The 22,129-nt window shown below is 45.7% G+C and overlaps 1 protein-coding gene and 2 non-coding genes across 3 annotated transcripts; all 3 read right to left on the reverse strand.

Annotated features, from left to right (window-relative positions):
* Nucleotides 1–385: 385 nt before the first annotated feature.
* eif4a1a (eukaryotic translation initiation factor 4A1A) lies at nt 386–8,473 on the reverse strand. Its single transcript, XM_072459744.1, has 11 exons — nt 8,347–8,473; nt 7,346–7,388; nt 6,963–7,095; nt 6,411–6,550; nt 5,889–6,057; nt 4,611–4,720; nt 3,804–3,947; nt 3,584–3,721; nt 3,074–3,163; nt 2,885–2,964; nt 386–1,264 (listed from the first exon to the last, which is right to left on the reverse strand). Exons 1-11 carry the CDS (start codon nt 8,436–8,438, stop codon nt 1,120–1,122), a joined length of 1,284 nt encoding a protein of 427 aa, XP_072315845.1. The 5' UTR covers nt 8,439–8,473; the 3' UTR covers nt 386–1,119.
* LOC140372642 (small nucleolar RNA SNORD10) lies at nt 4,021–4,157 on the reverse strand. Its single transcript, XR_011928708.1, has one exon. It is a non-coding gene; the product is annotated as a small nucleolar RNA SNORD10 (small nucleolar RNA).
* Nucleotides 5,279–5,415, reverse strand: LOC140372641 (small nucleolar RNA SNORD10). Its single transcript, XR_011928707.1, has one exon. It is a non-coding gene; the product is annotated as a small nucleolar RNA SNORD10 (small nucleolar RNA).
* Nucleotides 8,474–22,129: the final 13,656 nt, after the last annotated feature.

Consider the following 22,129-nt stretch of genomic DNA (forward strand, 5'->3'; position numbering starts at 1 on the left):
AATCGCAGACTTGATAAAATGAAAAGAAAAACCCGGAGAACCAACACTCTTTATACACTCAACAATTTTATGCGTTTTATTCGTCGACAATAACCAATCATGTATCCATTCTCCATGCCAAAGGGTGTAAACATGTAAAAGTGAATTTACATATTTGATTTGTTGATTTTATTAATGGACCGTTTCTGTTTGGGTGTGACAGGGCGTTTTGTATGCTCAGAGAGAAGGACTTCACTTCAAAACAATCCCTTCAGCTAAAGTAAGACAGAGGTTTCAATTGAACAGACTAAACTCTGTACTTTTAACATGGTAATTAGTATTTTACTTTTAAACATCCTCTTGCTCTGAACACAAAAACACTGGCACGACCGATAAAGGAGCAACCTTTATTAAAGACCATTAAATAAATACTATACAGAATCCAATGTAGAAAATCTGATACACCGCTTCTGTCCCAAAGTTTAACAAGTTCATAAAGTCACTTAAAAATAGCAATCTCCAACAATAGTTGAAGCCTCACACAATGCCTAAGATAGAATTTTACACTGTCAAACCATCGAGGAGGTCCATTTGGTCCACATTACAAAACTCCTCCCAACAGTGTGGCGAGGTAGCTGAGAAAAGTGACATCAGAAAACAAAAACAAATGATGAACCCCCACCTTAGTATGAAGTGTGGGGGGGCTGCCATGGCCCCGCCCCCCCGGCAACTGACCACCCCACTCTCTGTGGACCAGGAGAGAACACGCACCAGACGCTCCGGTGCTGCTCGCTGGTGACACGCTTTAAGAGTCATATGTCACCGGTTATAGTTATTCTTCAGGGATTTTTTTTTTAATTTTATATGTTTATAATATAAAAGCTAAAAGCGTCTCCTGCTGAACTGAATGTAGTTTTGTTTTGACCGCGAGGAGCCACCCAAGTCTGTATTAACAGGAAACACTGCATTGTGTTGGCCAGAGAAATGTCTTTACTAATGATTCAAATTCTACAGAACATGGCAGGCAGAAGATCATGTTTTATCTGTTCTATGGAGGAGGCCCCGAGCGTTCAGGAGCACTGACACCCCGGGGCCATGGCCAGGGTCCACAGGCTCTGGGCGCTCCATGTGGGTGGCCTCTTAGATGAGGTCAGCCACATTGCTGGGCATCTCCTCGATGGCGGTGTTGTAGAAGGTCTCGATGTCCCGTAGGGTGCGCTTGTCATCCTCTGTCACCATGTTGATGGCCACGCCTTTACGGCCAAAACGCCCTCCACGACCGATCCTGAGACACGACAAAACTCACTCACAAATGTTCTGAGGGACAAGAGTGTGGTCCACAGCCAGAGACAATGCAGTGAAGACATGTGGACACACCCCAACACTACAGTGAAGACATGTGGACACCCCAACACTACAGTGAAGACATGTGGACACACCAACACTACAGTGAAGACATGTGGACACACCAACACTACAGTGAAGACATGTGGACACACCAACACTACAGTGAAGACATGTGGACACACCAACACTACAGTGAAGACATGTGGACACACCAACACTACAGTGAAGACATGTGGACACACCAACACTACAGTGAAGACATGTGGACACACCAACACTACAGTGAAGACATGTGGACACACCAACACTACAGTGAAGACATGTGGACACACCAACACTACAGTGAAGACATGTGGACACACCAACACTACAGTGAAGACATGTGGACACACCAACACTACAGTGAAGACATGTGGACACACCAACACTACAGTGAAGACATGTGGACACACCAACACTACAGTGAAGACATGTGGACACACCCCAACACTACAGTGAAGACATGTGGACACACCAACACTACAGTGAAGACATGTGGACACACCCCAACACTACAGTGAAGACATGTGGACACACCCCAACACTACAGTGAAGACATGTGGACACACCAACACTACAGTGAAGACATGTGGACACCCCAACACTACAGTGAAGACATGTGGACACACCCCAACACTACAGTGAAGACATGTGGACACACCCCAACACTACAGTGAAGACATGTGGACACACCCCAACACTACAGTGAAGACATGTGGACACCCCAACACTACAGTGAAGACATGTGGACACACCCCAACACTACAGTGAAGACATGTGGACACACCCCAACACTACAGTGAAGACATGTGGACACACCCCAACACTACAGTGAAGACATGTGGACACACCAACACTACAGTGAAGACATGTGGACACACCAACACTACAGTGAAGACATGTGGACACACCCCAACACTACAGTGAAGACATGTGGACACACCAACACTACAGTGAAGACATGTGGACACACCAACACTACAGTGAAGACATGTGGACACACCCCAACACTACAGTGAAGACATGTGGACACACCAACACTACAGTGAAGACATGTGGACACACACCAACACTACAGTGAAGACATGTGGACACACACCAACACTACAGTGAAGACATGTGGACACACCCCAACACTACAGTGAAGACATGTGGACACACCCCAACACTACAGTGAAGACATGTGGACACACACCAACACTACAGTGAAGACATGTGGACACACCCCAACACTACAGTGAAGACATGTGGACACACCCCAACACTACAGTGAAGACATGTGGACACACCCCAACAAGTTTCCAAGGCAACATCTCACTAAGTTTAAACTGTCAATAGCAAATCTGAGCCTTAACTTTGTATGTGAAGAGGCTCCACTGTCAAACCATTAAAGTCCAAACCCTCGGGCAAGACACTTCCACGAGTGTGTGTTTGAGCCTGTGACAGATTAGGTCACGTTCTAATGCCGTGTGGATGCAGCCACGCCCTCTTTAGATGTGTGAGGTGTAAGAGCAGTTACCTGTGGATGTAGTTCTCACGGTTGGTGGGCAGGTCATAGTTGATGACCAAGGACACCTGCTGGACATCGATGCCTCGGGCCTGAGGGACAGAACGTAAGCTCATTGTTATTACTACATCGACTAGTTCAAAGTTTTGAAGCAGCAGCACAAAAGCCTTAAACTGAGTGCGCTCAGTGTCACGTCCTCACCAGGATGTCAGTGGTGATGAGCACTCTGCTGCTGCCAGAGCGGAACTCCTTCATGATGATCTCCCTCTCCTTCTGCTCCATGTCACCGTGCTGCAACACAAACTCTCCATCAGCACCTGCAGCTGTTTAACCCTCAGCTTTACCAACTACGCCCTAGAACAGGCAGCAAACTACGCCTGCTACGATGGAATACATGATCAGTGTTAAGACTGAGCGAGGCGCTGCTCCTGTCACACTTCTGAACCGGTGTGCACTCCACTACACTTCATCTACACTAGATAGATCAAGGTTACAGTCTTCGGAGCAATCTTTAACAAAACCAATCTCTGATCAGCGCCGATCTGATTCAGAATGTTTTTCCAAGTCCATTTAGTCTGATCTGCTTTTACTTAATAACGCAAATGCTAAAATCGGGCCATTTTTAACATTTTGCATTATAACAAATTCCTTCTGTGATGAACATTAGGTTTTAGCATTAGCCATGCGGTGAAGCTGCTGTAGCTCTCATACCAGAGCAGACACGGTGAAGTCCCTGGAGCCCATCTTCTCTGTGAGCCAGTCCACTTTCCGGCGTGTGTTCAGGAAGATGACGGCCTGTGTAATGGTCAGGGTCTCGTACAGGTCGCACAGCGTATCCAACTTCCACTCCTGAGGCAAAGCACAGAGTTAGAGCCCACACCAGCGTCACCACCAGCGTCACCACCAGCGTCACCACCAGCGCCAGACTCACCTCCTTCTCCACGTTGATGTAGAACTGCCTGATTCCCTCCAGAGTCAGCTCCTCTTTCTTCACCAGGATGCGGATGGGGTCGCGCATGAACTTCTTGGTGACCTCTAGGACGTCAGCGGGCATGGTGGCCGAGAGCAGCACCACCTGTGAGGAGCAGAGGTGGTCAGTGATGCTTGAGATCAAGTAGTGTCTTAAGACCAGTTCTGCAAAGTCTGTGTTGCATCAGATCGTGTGTAAGATCACGTCTGTGGGAGCGGCGTGTGAGGACAGCAAAGGCAGACAGAACGTCCACCAGAGTGTCCTCACACACAGACAGCCACTGTCAGTTGACACGCATGAGTTTCATCATAGCAACCAGCCCTGTCACATGGCACGCAGCGCTGACTGAGTGACCTCTACAGCGCCACCCTTTGGCGAGCTGCAGGTCACAGCAGTGGCTCCTCAGTTCTAGGCACACAGCGCGGTCAAATCCTACAAATGTCTCCATTTTGGAAAATAATAGAACAAGCCCATGTTTAGGTTTGTCCTTTTGAATACAATGCTACGCTGTGATTGGTTTGTCACACCACGGCTCAAACAGCACGAGTGACCAGAGGATTCTCAAGAGCTAGTGAAACAGTTCATCTGCAGCAAGCTTGGTCAATGAGGGGAAAGAATATAGTAAAAAGCTCCTAAAGGTCTCAAGTCCTGATTTGGTTTAGTTATGTTTTTACTTACAATTTTACCAACATTTCCCACAGCACAGCTCTTGAACAGACCACTGGACCAGACTCAAGGTAGTTGGAGTGACTCGTGGGCGTGACTTACTTGCGTGCTTGCAGGCAGCTTCTGGAAAATGTCGTAAATTTGGTCCTTGAACCCACGACTGAGCATCTCGTCTGCTTCATCCAGCACAAACATTTTGATGGACTTGGCCACTGGAAAAACAGGACAGTCAGACATGTGCATAACACTGAATGTTGGTAAGATTCAAGGGGGTTTTCTTAGGACAAGGATGGGAATGTTTATATGGGTGTGGGATGGGACAGAATTAAAATGCCCTTGTTTCAGCGTTCAGTTACTTAAATGCTCCAGAATACTGCCATTTCAGTTTAAGAGCAAATTTCCCTGCATTAAAAGCAACACATATTTTAGGGCTGTTTAAGTTGACCAAAAAAAAAAAAACTTAGCTTTTTCAAATTGTAATATGTGCATGAATGAGGATACACAAGCTACAGTAGACTTGAGCGAGAATGCAGGGGCCCCACACAATGCAGGGGCCCCATATAAGCATGGCTACATTAGCAAAGGGACATTAGCAGAGCGTTGCCATTTATAAAAAGAGCAGGAGTGCGAGGAGCAGGACGGAGGAGCAGAGAGCAGAGCAGAGGGAGGAGCAGAAGCAGAGGGAGGAGCAAGAGCAGAGGGAGGAGCAGGGAGCTCTGCAGATTGATATTTGGTTGCAGTACATCGTGCTTGTGTGGCGGCTGCAGGCGTTGCATCAGATCGTGTGTAAGATCACATCTGTGGGAGCGGCGTGTGAGGACAGCAGAGGCAGACAGAACATCCACCAGAGTGTCCTCACACACAGACAGCCACAATCAGTTGACACGCATGAGTTTCATCATAGCAACCAGCCCTGCACGTGCCACGCCTCTTTGTGCTGCCATCAGGTCACAGGTCAAATGCCATGTGCACAGCAGTTTTACTCAAGCAGAGCAGAATATATAGATTGAGACATTCAGTCTTTGAGAGCTTTAAGTTAGTGGGGCCTGCAGCAAAAGCTTCAAACTAACTTCCTCTTGCGCTTGTCAATAGTTTAGATCAAAACATTGAAAATTATATCCTGAAAAATAGCTGAGCATGTATCAATACTATAACAAAATGTATCAACAGAACAAAGGACTAGATCTAGAGCCTTTTGGGGGTGAAAACCCAAAATTATGAGAATAATTTTAAATCTGGAATCAAAATTGGTTTTGCGTATCGAGCCATAAATTCCCTGTGGAAAGTCTGTTCCAAATGAAAAGGTAATTTCCTGCATAAACTCAGGTCTCTAGAGGAGACAGGTGAAGCTCATGAGCGTCTGAGTCCTGAGCCACTTACCCAGTATACGACGGTTCAACATGTCGAAGACTCGCCCCGGGGTGCCCACCACTATGTGAGGCACTTCCTCTGTCAGCTTCTGGGACTCTTGTCTGACGTTGGTTCCTCCGATACAGGCGTAGCATGAGGCACCTAAATAATCCCCCAGGGCTTCTACCACTTTGCGGATCTGCAGAGGACAGCACAGGTTTGACCGCTTGCTCCTCTGGCTTTGGAACAAGGCCTGATAGTACTTTAATGTTACCATAAAAGTCGGGCCATTGAGTGCTCCTGAATATAGGCCGCACCAATAGAATTTACAAAAGAAATTGTACATGCATAGATGGCGCCTGCCTACGCCGCAGGTGCCCACAGTGCAACATCAAAGAAGGTGCCAGGTAGTGATGTGCTGGTTGTCTTTGGAGCCATGAGCATTAGCAGCATCGTTTCATCGGCCATGTTGTGAAAAAAGTACTAGCTTACAGTCCGACTTCTAAGGTAACTTCAGCACATAAATCCGGTAACAACAGAAGTCTTATGTACCTGCTGAGCTAGCTCTCTGGTGGGGGCTAGCACCAGGGCTTGTGTGGCCTTTAAACTCAAGTCCAGCTTCTGCAGGATGGAGATGGCAAAGGTGGCAGTTTTTCCAGTTCCAGACTGGGCCTGCGCGATCACATCAGAGCCTGAAACAGATGCATGTCATTGGTCTGCTGCACAGGACCCGGCCATCCTCCGTCTTTCACATGTTGAACACAGGAGGTGGTCATGACCAGAGCTTCTCACACTTCTTCCATTACATCAGCCTAACATTTCATATTGGTGCACCACTAATCGAATTGCTACTTAAAAATTTAGCCATACTAATGACCATAAATTATTATTTAATTTGGGTCCAACATAGTGGTTTCTTCATAATCATTACAATAGTGTGTTTAGAAGAGGTTCTCATGTTGTGCACAGTTCAGATACCGACCATCGTCCTTAACGAACGGTTGACCAAATATTCACCAAACTAACTTGGTGTGGACATTGACTTCGACTGGCTACAACATTCAATGCAATGTCTCACTAAAATAAAAACTTAGTCAATCTAACCTTGGATACAAGGCCGGATGGCTCTCTGCTGGATGGCAGAAGGCTTCTCAAAACCATACGCATAGATCCCCCTCAACAGTCCCTCGTGCAGGTTCATGTCATCAAAGTTATCCACCACCTCGGACCAGTTTCCCTGTGGACAGTAGAGGACGTTAGAGTGAAGACTTCCTTGACATGTTTCAAAATAAGGCTCTTAATGCATGTTACAGAAAAAACTTAACGTGTGCCACATTAAAAAAAGGCCTTATTCGTTGTAATAGCAAGATTCTAATATTTTTATTATGATTAATAAAGTCCACGTTCCAATTTATCCACGTTATATCCCGCATGCCCATCTCTGCATTCCCTTTCCTCCTTGTGCTTTTTATTGGGTGGAAACTTACCTCAATGACTCCATCTGGCTCCATGCCATCGGGGCCATTTTCACTAGAAAGCAAAACGTAAAATTAATATCACCCCAAGTAATCCTAACCCGAGTGTTCCCCGCCAGCGGCCCTAAGGAGCCCGACAGAACAGCACGGCATTTTGAGCCTCACGGGGCCTCGCAATATGACCCAACAATCCGCCATTTTCAGGCCAAATAGAAGCTGCGCGTTCACCAGACGCTCCCGGATGTAGCGGCACGAGGGCGGCGGGGCTCGGACTGATGTGCACCACGACACGACGCACATCCACGGCCATAACGCCCCGCGGGGTGACTATACACCACAGGGAACGTACTTACTCTTCATTAAACGTAAAAAGCAGCGCTGTGTTTGAGGGGGATGTCGCGCGAGACCGGCCCCGGACTGAAGCTAAAATGGACGCTTTCATGGACCATGTGCGCCGGGCGTCACACACAAAACCGGCTCGCGGAGAAAGCGGAATACGGCGGGGAAACCGGGAGGAACAAAATTATACACGGTCATTTTTCACGTTAGGGGTGTGATTTGGGCCTTACGGTGATCGTACCGCCCGATTCGAAGAAGAAAAGCGGTGGATGAGAGCAGGCCGCACCCAGGCTGGGCCGTTCACGTGTCCACCCGGCATTAGCATCCACACCACCGGCTACATATGCTAAAACGACCCCTAACTCCTCTATTCAAATATGAATTTACAAGAACGGAATAAATATTCTTTTTAAGCGTTAGTGTTAATTAAAAACACATATTACCCTTAGTAACAGTAAACATTACTTTTTTTCAAAGCGTTTTACACGTTTTTCCTTTAGCGTAGAACATGGTTAGCTTTACGTTAGCATAGCAAAGTTAGCTAAAAGAAGCTAATCACTTCTAAAGCGTCGTGCGTTCATGCCACCGCGCGAAAGTACACATCATATGCCGGTAGCGCGAGCCCGCCGCGTCCTATCCCGGTGGGTGCGTCTGGACCCGTAGATGGGCCTTACCTGTGGTCGTATTCGGCGGACATTGTCACGGTTCTGCGTGTGTGAGTGCGCTCGGGGCAGAGGCTGAAGCTCATAGAGCAGAGCTCCGTCATTCAGCGCCGGCTCCGCCCACGGGGCGACGCAGGCTCGTGATTGGCCGCTGCGAGATCTTGCCAAATCCCGTTTGGAATTATAATAAATGTTGGTATGTTTAAAATTCCTCCTTTTTTAATCTGTCGTATAATAATGTTATACACAGAACAAGTTCTAAGGCAGAGCTTCTCAAACGTTTTTCTGGCGCGCCCTCCTTTGAAGTATCCACGCCCCCGACAGAGCGTTACACTCGCGTTACTTCTTCACTCGCGTTGCTTCTCGGTCACGCCGCTGCAGGTATTTTATCGTCTTCAACGCACATGAGATCAAAGCGGAAAGGAATCGAATGCTCACTCATTCTTTTCGCAGATGCTTTATACCGTCACATCACCGTCAAAGCGGGAGAGGAAATCAAACGCTCGTGCGTCTTTTCGCCTGTAGATGGCGCTAAATGCGCATGTGCGTTCGGCTGCAGCCGCCATTTAACGCAAGAGGAAGGGGAGAAGAAGTCTAAAAGAATAAAGAATAAAGCCTAAAGAATAAAGAATAAAGAATAAAGAATAAAGCCTAAAGAATAAAGCCTAAAGAATAACGAATAAAGCCTAAAGAATAAAGCCTAAAGAATAAAGAATAAAGCCTAAAGCCTAAAGAATGAAGTCTTAAAGAATAAATAACAACAACAACAACAACTATTCTAGTCACAAAGACATATCATGACCTCATGGGCTTTGTAACACCAAAGCAATGGAAGGAGTACTTTTACGGACTACGACAGAGTCTGAGGAATAAAGTCTGGCGGTAATGCAACAATTGGATGCCAACCGCCATAAAACAACAACAACAACAACAACAACAACAACAACAACAACAACAACAACAACAACAACAACAACAACAACAACAACAACAACAACAACAACAACAACAACAACAACAACAACAACAACAACAGAAGAAGAAGTAAGTAACGTTGACACTTGGATACCAGCTGCCATAAAACACCAAAGAAGAACAACTAAATCATCTTTATCAATATAATTTATAGTCACATGGCTGGTCAGTAGCAGAGAAACTGCTACTCTTTCTCTTTCTCTCCTTTTTCTTTTGACGTTATAGCGTACAACACAGACTTAGAAGACTACAGTAGGTGGTGGTATTTTCAGTTGGCTGTTAACCGCCATTAAAAGTAACACAACAACCGTAGCAGAGCAAATTCAAAAGTTACTTTCTAAAAGGCGAGTGTAATGTCCAGTTGTATTGAGAAGACCAGAACTGATGGTTGAATTATCATTGTCTTCTTTTTTTTTCATATAAATGTTTTATTCAAAGAACAGAAAAACAAACACAGAAACACGACCAAAGAGAGAACAGACACCAAGCAGCGACATCAAAAAATAAATGAATGAATAAAATTGAGAAAAGAAAAAAAATCTGTTAAATTTGTCAGTTTTCGATTATTTGAGTTTAATATCCAATATAATGTCCGGTAAATTTGTGATTGTCAGTGCATTTTGTGTCATACATTTTTTGTAAATGCTTTTTCACTGCTGGTTGTGTCCATGGCAGGAGTCCTGAGGCCCAAACACAGAGTCCTGAGGCCCAAACACAGAGTCCTGAGGCCCAAACACAGAGTCCTGAGGCCCAAACACAGAGTCCTGAGGCCCAAACACAGAGTCCTGAGGCCCAAACACAGAGTCCTGAGGCCCAAACACAGAGTCCTGAGGCCCAAACACAGAGTCCTGAGGCCCAAACACAGAGTCCTGAGGCCCAAACACAGAGTCCTGAGGCCCAAACACAGAGTCCTGAGGCCCAAATACAGAGTCCTGAGGCCCAAACACAGAGTCCTGAGGCCCAAACACAGAGTCCTGAGGCCCAATCACAGAGTCCTGAGGCCCAAACACAGAGTCCTGAAATCCAGTGGGATAAATGTCATATATTGTATATATAAAACTTGTGAACAACAGGACAATCCTAAAACACATGATAGTGGTTTGTCTCCTGCCGCCACATCCTCTCCAACAGTCTGCCTCCTGCTGCCACATCCTCTCCAACAGTCTGCCTCCTGCTGCCACATCCTCTCCAACAGTCTGTCTCCTGCTGCCACATCCTCTCCAACAGTCTGTCTCCTGCTGCCACATCCTCTCCAACAGTCTGTCTCCTGCTGCCACATCCTCTCCAACAGTCTGCCTCCTGCTGCCACATCCTCTCCAACAGTCTGCTTCCTGCTGCCACATCCTCTCCAACAGTCTGTCTCCTGCTGCCACATCCTCTCCAACAGTCTGTCTCCTGCCGCCACATCCTCTCCAAAAGTCTGCCTCCTGCTGCCACATCCTCTCCAACAGTCTGTCTCCTGCTGCCACATCCTCTCCAACAGTCTGTCTCCTGCTGCCACATCCTCTCCAACAGTCTGTCTCCTGCTGCCACATCCTCTCCAAAAGTCTGCCTCCTGCTGCCACATCCTCTCCAACAGTCTGTCTCCTGCTGCCACATCCTCTCCAACAGTCTGCCTCCTGCTGCCACATCCTCTCCAACAGTCTGTCTCCTGCTGCCACATCCTCTCCAAAAGTCTGCCTCCTGCTGCCACATCCTCTCCAACAGTCTGTCTCCTGCTGCCACATCCTCTCCAACAGTCTGTCTCCTGCTGCTACATCCTCTCCAACAGTTTGCCTCCTGCTGCCACATCCTCTCCAACAGTCTGTCTTCTGCTGCCACATCCTCTCCAACAGTCTGCATTCCCATTGAGTAATGGGCACTTTGACATGGGCTTAGAAAGAAACCAGACACACGTTTCCAACAGAATTCCCTCCAAACATGTGATCCTGTGGTTCTCCAGTGAGAAGTACTCATACTTTCCCACTCTTCATCCTCCAGAACAAAGTGACCCTCTCTTTCCCATTGACTCTTAAAGGTGGTATGGACGATTTTTTTCAGCAATTTTTTTTTATCATGTTTCCTCGTGGCGTGGATAAATCATTTGTCCTGCCACGTATCAATCATAAAACGCACCTATCGCTCACCTGCAGCCACGTGCGGTTCGTCCCCACGTTTCTGCATGCCTAAGCGCATGGATCTATCATAATATAGTTCCCTCAGTGTACGGGGCAAAATGAAGACGGAGAAAGACAGTTCGAGCTGACGCAGAAGTGGACAGAAATCTACGGGAGACGAGAGATGCGATGCGCTCCGTTGCGCTAATAAACAAACGCACGTGTGTGTTGTATCAGTCCGCACGGGGGAGTGGCATGTGCACGGGGGAGTGGCATGTGCACGGGGGAGTGCACGTGCGCACTTCCGCCTGCGTTCTCAAATCGCCAAAAAATCGTCCATTGCGCCTTTAATGTAATCAGTAGAGTGACTGTCCAGATTTTACATTTTTACAATTTATATATTAATCCCCTTGTTGTTGTTGTTGTTGTTGTTGTTGTTGTTGTTGTTGTTGTTGGCAACCGTGCATCTACTAGACTGGGCGAGGACAGGAGACCACGCCCACCTCCAGATCTTCATTCTGATTCGCCAAAAGTAGAACCTCCGTCACTCAGACTCCCATTTAGCGCCTTTAGCCTGTTTTCTATTTCTGCCATTCAAGCTCTTTTGTTCCAAGGAATCTTCAGCTTTAGCAATGATCCTGATCCTTTCAGTTCCTCTCTATCCACAACCAGTAATTCGGCTTAATTTTGGAACCTCCACACCTGGAACCTCCACACCTGGAACCTCCACACCTGGAACCTCCACACTTGGAACCTTCACACTTGGAACCTCCACACCTGGAACCTCCACACCTGGAACCTCCACACCTGGAACCTCCACACTTGGAACCTTCACACTTGGAACCTCCACACTTGGAACCTTCACACTTGGAACCTCCACACCTGGAACCTCCACACTTGGAACCTCCACACCTGCAACCTCCACACCTGGAACCTCCACACTTGGAACCTCCACACTTGGAACCTCCACACCTGGAACCTCCACACCTGGAACCTCCACACTTGGAACCTTCACACTTGGAACCTCCACACCTGGAACCTCCACACTTGGAACCTTCACACTTGGAACCTCCACACTTGGAACCTCCACACTTGGAACCTCCACACTTGGAACCTCCACACCTGGAACCTTCACACCTGGAACCTCCACACTTGGAACCTCCACACCTGGAACCTCCACACTTGGAACCTCCACACCTGGAACCTCCACACTTGGAACCTCCACACTTGGAACCTTCACACTTCTTGGGAGCCACGCTGGCTTCTCTCATTTCGCCCTGGCTGGGAGCAGCGCTGGCTCCTCTCACTGTATTTACTTTAACCTCGTTACTTGACACTTTCTTGACTGCATCCGCATAGGATATACCTTTAGAGTCCTTAATTTTCTGCACCTCAGCAGCTCTTTTGCTAAACTTGCCTCCCCCGTAGGCAGAGCTATTGCACAGTTACAGCACTTCAGTTTTGCTCCTTCGTCACACTTCCCATACTCGTGATCTCCTGCACATTTACCACATCTTTGCTTCCCTCTGCAGACCGCTGCAATATGCCCAAAGCGCTGGCACTTAAAGCAACGCAGGGGCGGTGGAACATATGGCCTGACGCCATAGCTCATGTACCCAATGAACACCTCACTAGGCAGGCATTTACCTTCAAGTGTTACCATTACCGACGCTGTCACATCTTACCCCAAACCGGGTCACCTTCAACCGCCTAGCGTCCACCACCTTAGATCCAGTCAAATTCCCCTTTACTTCTTCCACAGACGTCGCCGTAGGGACGCCTACGATAACTCCTCTGACCGTGTTTCTTTCAGCATCAGACACAAGAATGTCCTTTCCACCCAGGCGTGTAGTTCCAATCGCCTTCCTTTGCTGAGCTGCGTCCTTGCACACGACCAGCAGCGAGCCATCTCTAAGGACACTCGCACTCTTGATCTCTCCCTCAGCTACAGTTAGGCTCTTTGACAATGCCACTGGATTCCACTCCTTAAAGGATGCACTATCCTGTGCAAGCTTTATGATCACCTTACACACTTTGCTCTCATCCCCGATATCAATAGCTTCAGCTTCATCCTGCTGCTCATTCCCAAAACCCTCGGACGAGCTAAGGGACTTTTTACTTTTCTGGGCACCAGCAGCCAGAAACGGCTGCTCCTCCTCGCCGTCCAGAACGCCCCCAACCATCGATCCACTCTCCTCCGCCATCTCCTGTCTCTCCAGACCGCCCAGAGCGCAGACCCGACTCTTCTTTTTCTTCGTCTTCACCAGGCTGGCCAGGGACCCAAACATTCCAACGGGCGTTAATGGACCTGCATTTATATAATTCTTCTTCTTCTTCGCCTTTGGCATCGATGTTCAGTGTAGTTGTTGTGTTGCTTTTTATGGCGGTTGGCAGTCAAATGAAAAGGTGCATGTAGTTTGTCTTCTTCCTCCGTATCCAAGTGTCCTTGATTATAATTAACTTTATACCTTTAAAAGTTATGTTTCTCTAAGTCAAATGATTCTTTCAACTCATCAAAGCTCTTCAGATAATTCTCCTTTACAATCTGGTAAAAGACCTTTAGGCCAAATCCGGTAACATTGAAAAAACATTTCAGGTAGGTAGGTCAGATTCTTTAAAAAAAAAGTCATAATAATTACAATGGGTCGTGAGTCGTGACAGTAGTGTGAGAGTTGTTGTTGTACTCTGAGGCGCACTGTGCAGTCGCAACAAAATCCTCAGATACTTCACCATGATGTTCGTTCAAAACATTGAACAATGTCTTACAGACTTCTACGTTCACTTGTTTCATGCTGTCACTACGTGATGTGAGCACTTTTCTTTCGTCACGCAAAACAACTTCACCACTGCTGCCCCAGCCATGCCTGTCGCCATGGCAGCCAGTCTGCAGGCTGACCAAAAAAAGAGCATCTGCGCAGGTTTTGCGCAAACATGGATGCGCCCGTAGGTAAAACGAAACCTATCAAAAGTGCAGCGATTTCCATATCTTACGATCTCCACACATGATTTTTTCCCACAGCTTTTGGATTCTCTCTCACAATTTGACATTCTCGAAATGTACAGCCAATGATTTAAGGTCGGGTTTTCTTTATTTTGAAATCCAGGTCGGTCGGGTTACAGGAAACACACAATTTTTTTTTCGTGGCCTTACACCTTTTGTTATTCTGACTTTAAATCTTGAGTCTGTGCTGTAGGTGTGACATTTTGATCGCAAGACAAACAATTCAAGATTTTAACATTTTTGTTTAGTTTGTATGTTTTGATCAGCTCCTTCCATGTTGTAAGAACAGATTTCACCCAAGGGTTCTCCTCCTTGACTCAAGCATCTGTCATCGACCAGTAAGGCCTGCACAGGAACCCCCGGCACCACATGACTCTCAGTATAAGACCTGTACAGGAACCTCAGGCACCACATTACTCTCAGTATAAGGCCTGTACAGGAACCCCTGGCACGACATTACTCTCAGTATAAGGCCTGTACAGGAACCCCCGGCACCACATGACTCTCAGTATAAGACCTGTACAGGAACCCCCGGCACCACATTACTCTCAGTATAAGACCTGTACAGGAACCCCCGGCACCACATTACTCTCAGTATAAGACCTGTACAGGAACCCCCGGCACCACATGACTCTCAGTATAAGACCTGTACAGGAACCTCCGGCACCACATTACTCTCAGTATAAGACCTGTACAGGAACCCCCGGCACCACATGACTCTCAGTATAAGACCTGTACAGGAACCCCCGGCACCACATGACTCTCAGTATAAGGCCTGTACAGGAACCCCCGGCACCACATTACTCTCAGTATAAGACCTGTACAGGAACCCCCGGCACCACATTACTCTCAGTATAAGACCTGTACAGGAACCCCCGGCACCACATTACTCTCAGTATAAGACCAGTACAGGAACCCCCGGCACAACAGCAATCTCAATATTTTTCCATTGAGCTTCATATTCTGGATCACACCAGCAATGCTCTGATTTGAGCTGAAAAAAGTCATTTTTCAGAAATGTAAACCCCGCCTCCTTTTTCTTTTGATAATTCAGATAAATCGGATACAGGTTTTTTTTCTTGTCATATAAATCTTGAGATTGCTTTTTTCCACCCATCAAACAGCCGGTTGGGAGAGTTTGGAACAGATGGAGAAATGTGTGTAAAACACACATTTTTCAGTCCTTTGTACATTAATTTTGTATCTAGACATTAGACCAATTTCTCATTGGGTTTGGACATTTCTGGCCTGGTCAAATACAATGGAACATTATCTGCAGCAATTTCATGTTTTGTCCCATCGATTGTAACACCAATACATTGGTCCAATGGTTCCAAATACAAAGCAAACAGGAGGAGAGACCAGGCACAACCCTGCCTGACCCCTCTGTCCAGAGTCAGTGGATCTGTCAGATGACCATTGATTTTAATTCTTGAGGTTGGACGTAAAGAGCCCCAATATTTTTTATAATTAACTTGCAGATTTGAAATTTGTTTTCGCACTTTAATACCGTAAATATGAATATATAACACAATCAAAGCCTTCTCAGCGTCCAAACAAATTATTACGGCTTTGTTTAGTTGTGTTTGTGTTTGTCTCATTGTGTGTAAAGATCATCTTATATCGTCTTGTGTCTGATCTTTGTGGATTCAGTTTGGGAGGATTTGTTCCATTCTTTTGGACATAATTGAGGTGAATAAATGAGAGTCACATTCAGAATAGAAATAGTCTCTATGAGGCACAGTCCAGTCGGTCATTCCCTTCTTTTGGTATCAGAGATATGATGGCCTCTTTCACACGAGGAGGGGAGGAGTTTTATTAAGTGCCAGTTAAAAGTTGCCAAAAGGAAAGGAGTAAGTGTGTCTTTAGAGCTTTATACAACTCTGAGGTGTGTCATTAGAGCTTTACACCACTCTGAGGTGTGTCATTAGAGCTTTACACCACTCTGAGGTGTGTCATTAGAGCTTTATACACTCTGAGGTGTGTCTTTAGAGCTTTATACACTCTGAGGTGTGTCTTTAGAGCTTTATACACTCTGAGGTGTGTCATTAGAGCTTTATACCACTCTGAGGTGTGTCATTAGAACTTTATACACTCTGAGATGTGTCTTTAGAGCTTTATACACTCTGAGGTGTGTCTTTAGAGCTTTATATCACTCTGAGGTGTGTCTTTAGAGCTTTATACACTCTGAGGTGTGTCTTTAGAGCTTTATAACACTCTGAGGTGTGTCTTTAGAGCTTTATATCACTCTGAGGTGTGTCTTTAGAGCTTTATACCGCTCTGAAGTGTGTCTTTAGAGCTTTATACACTCTGAGGTGTGTCTTTAGAGCTTTATAGCACTCTGAGGTGTGTCTTTAGAGCTTTATATCACTCTGAGGTGTGTCTTTAGAGCTTTATAACACTCTGAGGTGTGTCTTTAGAGCTTTATACACTCTGAGGTACTCAGAGGTGTGTCTTTAGAGCTTTATACACTCTGAGGTACTCTGAGGTGTGTCTTTAGAGCTTTATATCACTCTGAGGTGTGTCTTTAGAGCTTTATAACACTCTGAGGTGTGTCTTTAGAGCTTTATATCACTCTGAGGTGTGTCTTTAGAGCTTTATACACTCTGAGGTACTCTGAGGTGTGTCTTTAGAGCTTTATACACTCTGAGGTGTGTCTTTAGAGCTTTATACACTCTGAGGTACTCTGAGGTGTGTCTTTAGAGCTTTATACACTCTGAGGTGTGTCTTTAGAGCTTTATACACTCTGAGGTGTGTCTTTAGAGCTTTATATCACTCTGAGGTGTGTCTTTAGAGCTTTATACACTCTGAGGTACTCTGAGGTGTGTCTTTAGAGCTTTATACACTCTGAGGTGTGTCTTTAGAGCTTTATACACTCTGAGGTACTCTGAGGTGTGTCTTTAGAGCTTTATATCACTCTGAGGTGTGTCTTTAGAGCTTTATAACACTCTGAGATGTGTCTTTAGAGCTTTATATCACTCTGAGGTGTGTCTTTAGAGCTTTATACACTCTGAGGTACTCTGAGGTGTGTCTTTAGAGCTTTATACACTCTGAGGTGTGTCTTTAGAGCTTTATACACTCTGAGGTGTGTCTTTAGAGCTTTATACACTCTGAGGTACTCTGAGGTGTGTCTTTAGAGCTTTATACACTCTGAGGTGTGTCTTTAGAGCTTTATACACTCTGTGGTGTGTCTTTAGAGCTTTATACACTCTGAGGTACTCTGAGGTGTGTCTTTAGAGCTTTATACACTCTGAGGTGTGTCTTTAGAGCTTTATATCACTCTGAGGTGTGTCTTTAGAGCTTTATAACACTCTGAGGTGTGTCTTTAGAGCTTTATATCACTCTGAGGTGTGTCTTTAGAGCTTTATACACTCTGAGGTACTCTGAGGTGTGTCTTTAGAGCTTTATACACTCTGAGGTGTGTCTTTAGAGCTTTATACACTCTGAGGTGTGTCTTTAGCGCTTTATACACTCTGAGGTGTGTCTTTAGAGCTTTATATTACTCTGAGGTGTGTCTTTAGAGCTTTATACACTCTGAGGTGTGTCTTTAGAGCTTTATACCGCTCTGAGGTGTGTCTTTAGAGCTTTATTGCTCTCTGAGGTGTGTCTTTAGAGCTTTATACACTCCGAGGTGTGTCTTTAGAGCTTTATACCACTCTGAGGTGTGTCTTTAGAGCTTTATAGCAGTCTGAGGTGTGTCTTTAGAGCTTTATACTGCTCTGAGGTGTGTCTTTAGAGCTTTATACACTCTGAGGTGTGTCTTTAGAGCTTTATTGCACTCTGAGGTGTGTCTTTAGAGCTTTATACCACTCTGAGGTGTGTCTTTAGAGCTTTATACACTCTGAGGTGTGTCTTTAGAGCTTTATAGCACTCTGAGGTGTGTCTAGAGCTTTATACACTCTGAGGTGTGTCTTTAGAGCTTTATACACTCTGAGGTGTGTCTTTAGAGCTTTATAACACTCTTGAGGTGTGTCTTTAGAGCTTTATACACTCTGAGGTGTGTCTTTAGAGCTTTATACCACTCTGAGGTGTGTCTTTAGAGCTTTATACACTCTGAGGTGTGTCTTTAGATTTTTATAACACTCTGAGGTGTGTCTTTAGAGCTGAGACATTTCCCCAGTATCATTTTCCTCTAGATAATTTGGACATTTTTTCTTAAAGGCTGAAGAGAGGATTTTTGGCGACCAATTTTCCCACGGAGTTCTCCCACATGTCAATCATTCCCTGCGTGCTACTGCACACCTGCAGGCTCGTTCTGGCTCGTCCTCAGGACATCCGCACGTTCCCCTGGCTGCACATACGTGGTTGATATGCCGGTGTGTGTTTAGCAAAGCTAGCTGCGAGTACCTTCAGTGTAGCTCCACACTTCGACCGCGAAGTACAAAAATGGCTGGTGGACGACAGAGAAAGACTGTGTTCGAGCTCAGAGGAGACAGAAATCTGCAGAGACAAGAGATGAGATCCGGTTGCACAAATAAACATTGAACCTCCACACTGTGTTTTTTTGTCTTTGCTCTAAGTCCACAGAAATGTAGAAGGAGCACGATCACTTTGGTCTATTGTGATTTTAGATCTGTCTTTACTGAGAACAAAATCGTAATCTATTCTGGAGTAGATCGTATACTGGCTCTATATTATTCAGTAAGATACAGAACTTCTTCTTTATTGTTCCTCCAGAGCCTCTTGAGTTCGACACATCTAATGTGGAATCAGTGCAAAGATTCCAGTCTCCTCCAAAGATCAGGGTTCCCTCAGAGTGGTTCACAATCAGGTTCATGACATAGAAAAGCAATATCACTTCCTCACTCCCTTAATATTCCCCTTAAACTGTACATATCTGCAACTCTTTATCCTTACATTCAAAACTCTGTTCTAAAACTATTTGTTTTGAAATCAAAATTGCATCTCCCCCTCTATGTTTGCCTTTGTATGAATAATAGGATTATAACATTATTTCATTCGTTTTTGATGTTCAGTGTCATTCAAATGTGTCTCTTGTAAATATACAATGTCTATTCTTTCTTTTTTCATTTTTGTTGGTTCAGTTTGAAGGATGTTACTTGTAACACTTGATGCCATTGGGTTGATTGTATTGATCTTACCATTGATAACTTAAACATACACAAGAACCATAGGAACTCAAAACCACTGAAAGGGAAAAATAGAAAACAAAAGTGTTCATGCTGGAAACAGACATAGAACCCAAAACCTGTCTAAGTTTTCTCCTCCTGAGCTCTTCACAGATGTGGTTGAACCTTTGTCGTTGTTGATGAACCTCGTATGGAATATCTGGAGCCCGAGAGAGGCCACGGGAGGCCGAGAGAGGCTGTTCGTTAGCCTTGTTAGCTTGATTAGCTTGTGATGCGGGCTGTTCGTTAGCCTTGTTAGCTTGATTAGCTTTTGATGCGGGCTGTTCGTTAGCCTTGTTAGCTTGATTAGCTTGTGATGCGAGCTGTTCGTTAGCCTTGTTAGCTTGATTAGCTTGTGATGCGGGCTGTTCGTTAGCCTTGTTAGCTTGATTAGCTTGTGATGCGGGCTGTTCGTTAGCCTTGTTAGCTTGATTAGCTTGTGATGCGGGCTGTTCGTTACCCTTGTTAGCTTGATTAGCTTGTGATGCGGGCTGTTCGTTAGCCTTGTTAGCTTGATTAGCTTGTGATGCGGGCTGTTCGTTAAGCCTTGTTAGCTTGATTAGCTTGTGATGCGGGCTGTTCGTTAGCCTTGTTAGCTTGATTAGCTTGTGATGCGGGCTGTTCGTTAGCCTTGTTAGCTTGATTAGCTTGTGATGCGGGCTGTTCGTTAGCCTTGTTAGCTTGATTAGCTTGTGATGCGGGCTGTTCGTTAGCCTTGTTAGCTTGATTAGCTTGTGATGCGGGCTGTTCGTTAGCCTCGTTAGCTTGATTAGCTTGTGATGCGGGCTGTTCGTTAGCCTCGTTAGCGTGATTAGCTTGTGAGAGCTGCGTCTGCTCAAAGCGCCGCCATGACCCGGAAGACAGTTTTTATTGTCTCCAGTCTGTGTCATTCAACCAACATTGGAGCTAGAGGAGAAAGAACAACGAAAGAATAAATACCATTTTGTCAGTATAATCACTCTTAGTTACATTACATTAGCATCACTTTTTTCAATACATTTGTAAAATAAACATTTAAAATTGGCAAGGCAAGTTTATTGTAGAGCACAATTCATACACAAGGCAATTCAAAGTGCTTCACAACAGGAACAACATCTCAAAGACAGGTTTATGTCTTAAACAAAACAGTTTAAGACATAAAAGAGAAGAGTGCAAAAAAAAATCCTCTCACTCATAAACACAGCAAAAGAAAACTGTTTTTATCTTAGATTTAAACATTGTTTAAGAAGCCTGGTCCATGTTTAGTCCTGACTCTGGCACCAGCAGGAGGCCGGTCCATGTTTAGTCCTGACTCTGGCACCAGCAGGAGGCCGTTCCATGTTTAGTCCTGACTCTGGCACCAGCAGGAGGCCGCTCCATGTTTAGTCCTGACTCTGGCACCAGCAGGAGGCCGCTCCATGTTTAGTCCTGACTCTGGCACCTGCAGGAGGCCGGTCCATGTTTAGTCCTGACTCTGGCACCAGCAGGAGGCCGGTCCATGTTTAGTCCTGACTCTGGCACCAGCAGGAGGCCGCTCCATGTTTAGTCCTGACTCTGGCACCAGCAGGAGGCCGGTCCATGTTTAGTCCTGACTCTGGCACCAGCAGGAGGCCGGTCCATGTTTAGTCCTGACTCTGGCACCAGCAGGAGGCCGGTCCATGTTTAGTCCTGACTCTGGCACCAGCAGGAGGCCGGTCCATGTTTAGTCCTGACTCTGGCACCAGCAGGAGGCCGCTCCATGTGATTCAAACTCCAGTTTCACATGTACAATAACGCCTCTGTTGCCGCTTAATTCCACGTTATAATATGCAGTGATGGGGAGAATACTTTGAGAATGTATTTATTTACATAGTATGAAATACCTGCAATAAAACGTATTTTGTAACATATTCTGTTACATTGTCCAATCAGAGTACTGTCCGAATACTTTCATTTCACTTTCTGAATCAGAATTTATTGGGGTCTTAGACTTATTCGACATGAGGCCAGGACTCCCAGACTTCCTTCTCCCCAGACACTTCATCCAACTCCTCCGGGGGGATCCCGAGGCGTTCCCAGGCCAGCCCAGAGACGTAGACCCTCCAGCGCGTCCTGGGTCTTCCCGGTTCCACATACTTGTTATGTCAGCACAAAATAAAATTGAAAGAGCTTTTTTGTTTCTGCTTCGCCGTTCGTTTGAAACCTTTGATCACAAATGAGGAGAACGTGTCCATGTCTCACTATAAGAGCTGTGTTTGATATTTACCTCTGTAACTCTGATCCCACCAAATGAGCCAGGAACTGTAATACTCTTAATCTAAACGTGTATTCTCAATACGCATCCTCGGTTCATGTATTCAGTTCAAATCGACACAGGTGTTATAAATATATAATAGAGGAGAAGAATGCTGCATGAGTTTACATCTGAAAATCTTAAATTACAATTAAAACAAAAAGTCACAACAATTGTGAAGTGCTGTGTTGAATTTGGAGAATAAAGTTTTAAGCTTGGCCTCTCTCGGCCTCCCGTGCTCGGCCTCCTGTGCTCGGCCTCCCGTGGCCTCCCGTGGCCTCTCTCGGCCTCTCTCTGTCTCCCGTGGCCTCTCTCCACCTCCCGTGGCCTCCCGTGGCCTCCC

This window comes from Eucyclogobius newberryi, unplaced genomic scaffold (genome assembly GCF_026437365.1).
Source record: "Eucyclogobius newberryi isolate DKJ021-1_F unplaced genomic scaffold, fEucNew1.0.hap1 SCAF_27, whole genome shotgun sequence".
NCBI classification, from domain to species: Eukaryota; Metazoa; Chordata; class Actinopteri; order Gobiiformes; family Gobiidae; genus Eucyclogobius; species Eucyclogobius newberryi.

What these genes read in the sequence shown, in the direction of transcription:
- eif4a1a (XM_072459744.1), bottom strand. Translation starts at nt 8,438, where the DNA reads ATGACGGAGCTCTGCTCTATGAGCTTCAGCCTCTGCCCCGAGCGCACT. An exon ending in TCCGCCGAATACGACCACAG is followed by an intron (nt 7,389 to 8,346) that starts GTAAGGCCCATC and finishes TTTGCTTTCTAG; the next exon opens with TGAAAATGGCCCCGATGGCA. An exon ending in ACATCAACGTGGAGAAGGAG is followed by an intron (nt 3,722 to 3,803) that starts GTGAGTCTGGCG and finishes GCTTTGCCTCAG; the next exon opens with GAGTGGAAGTTGGATACGCT.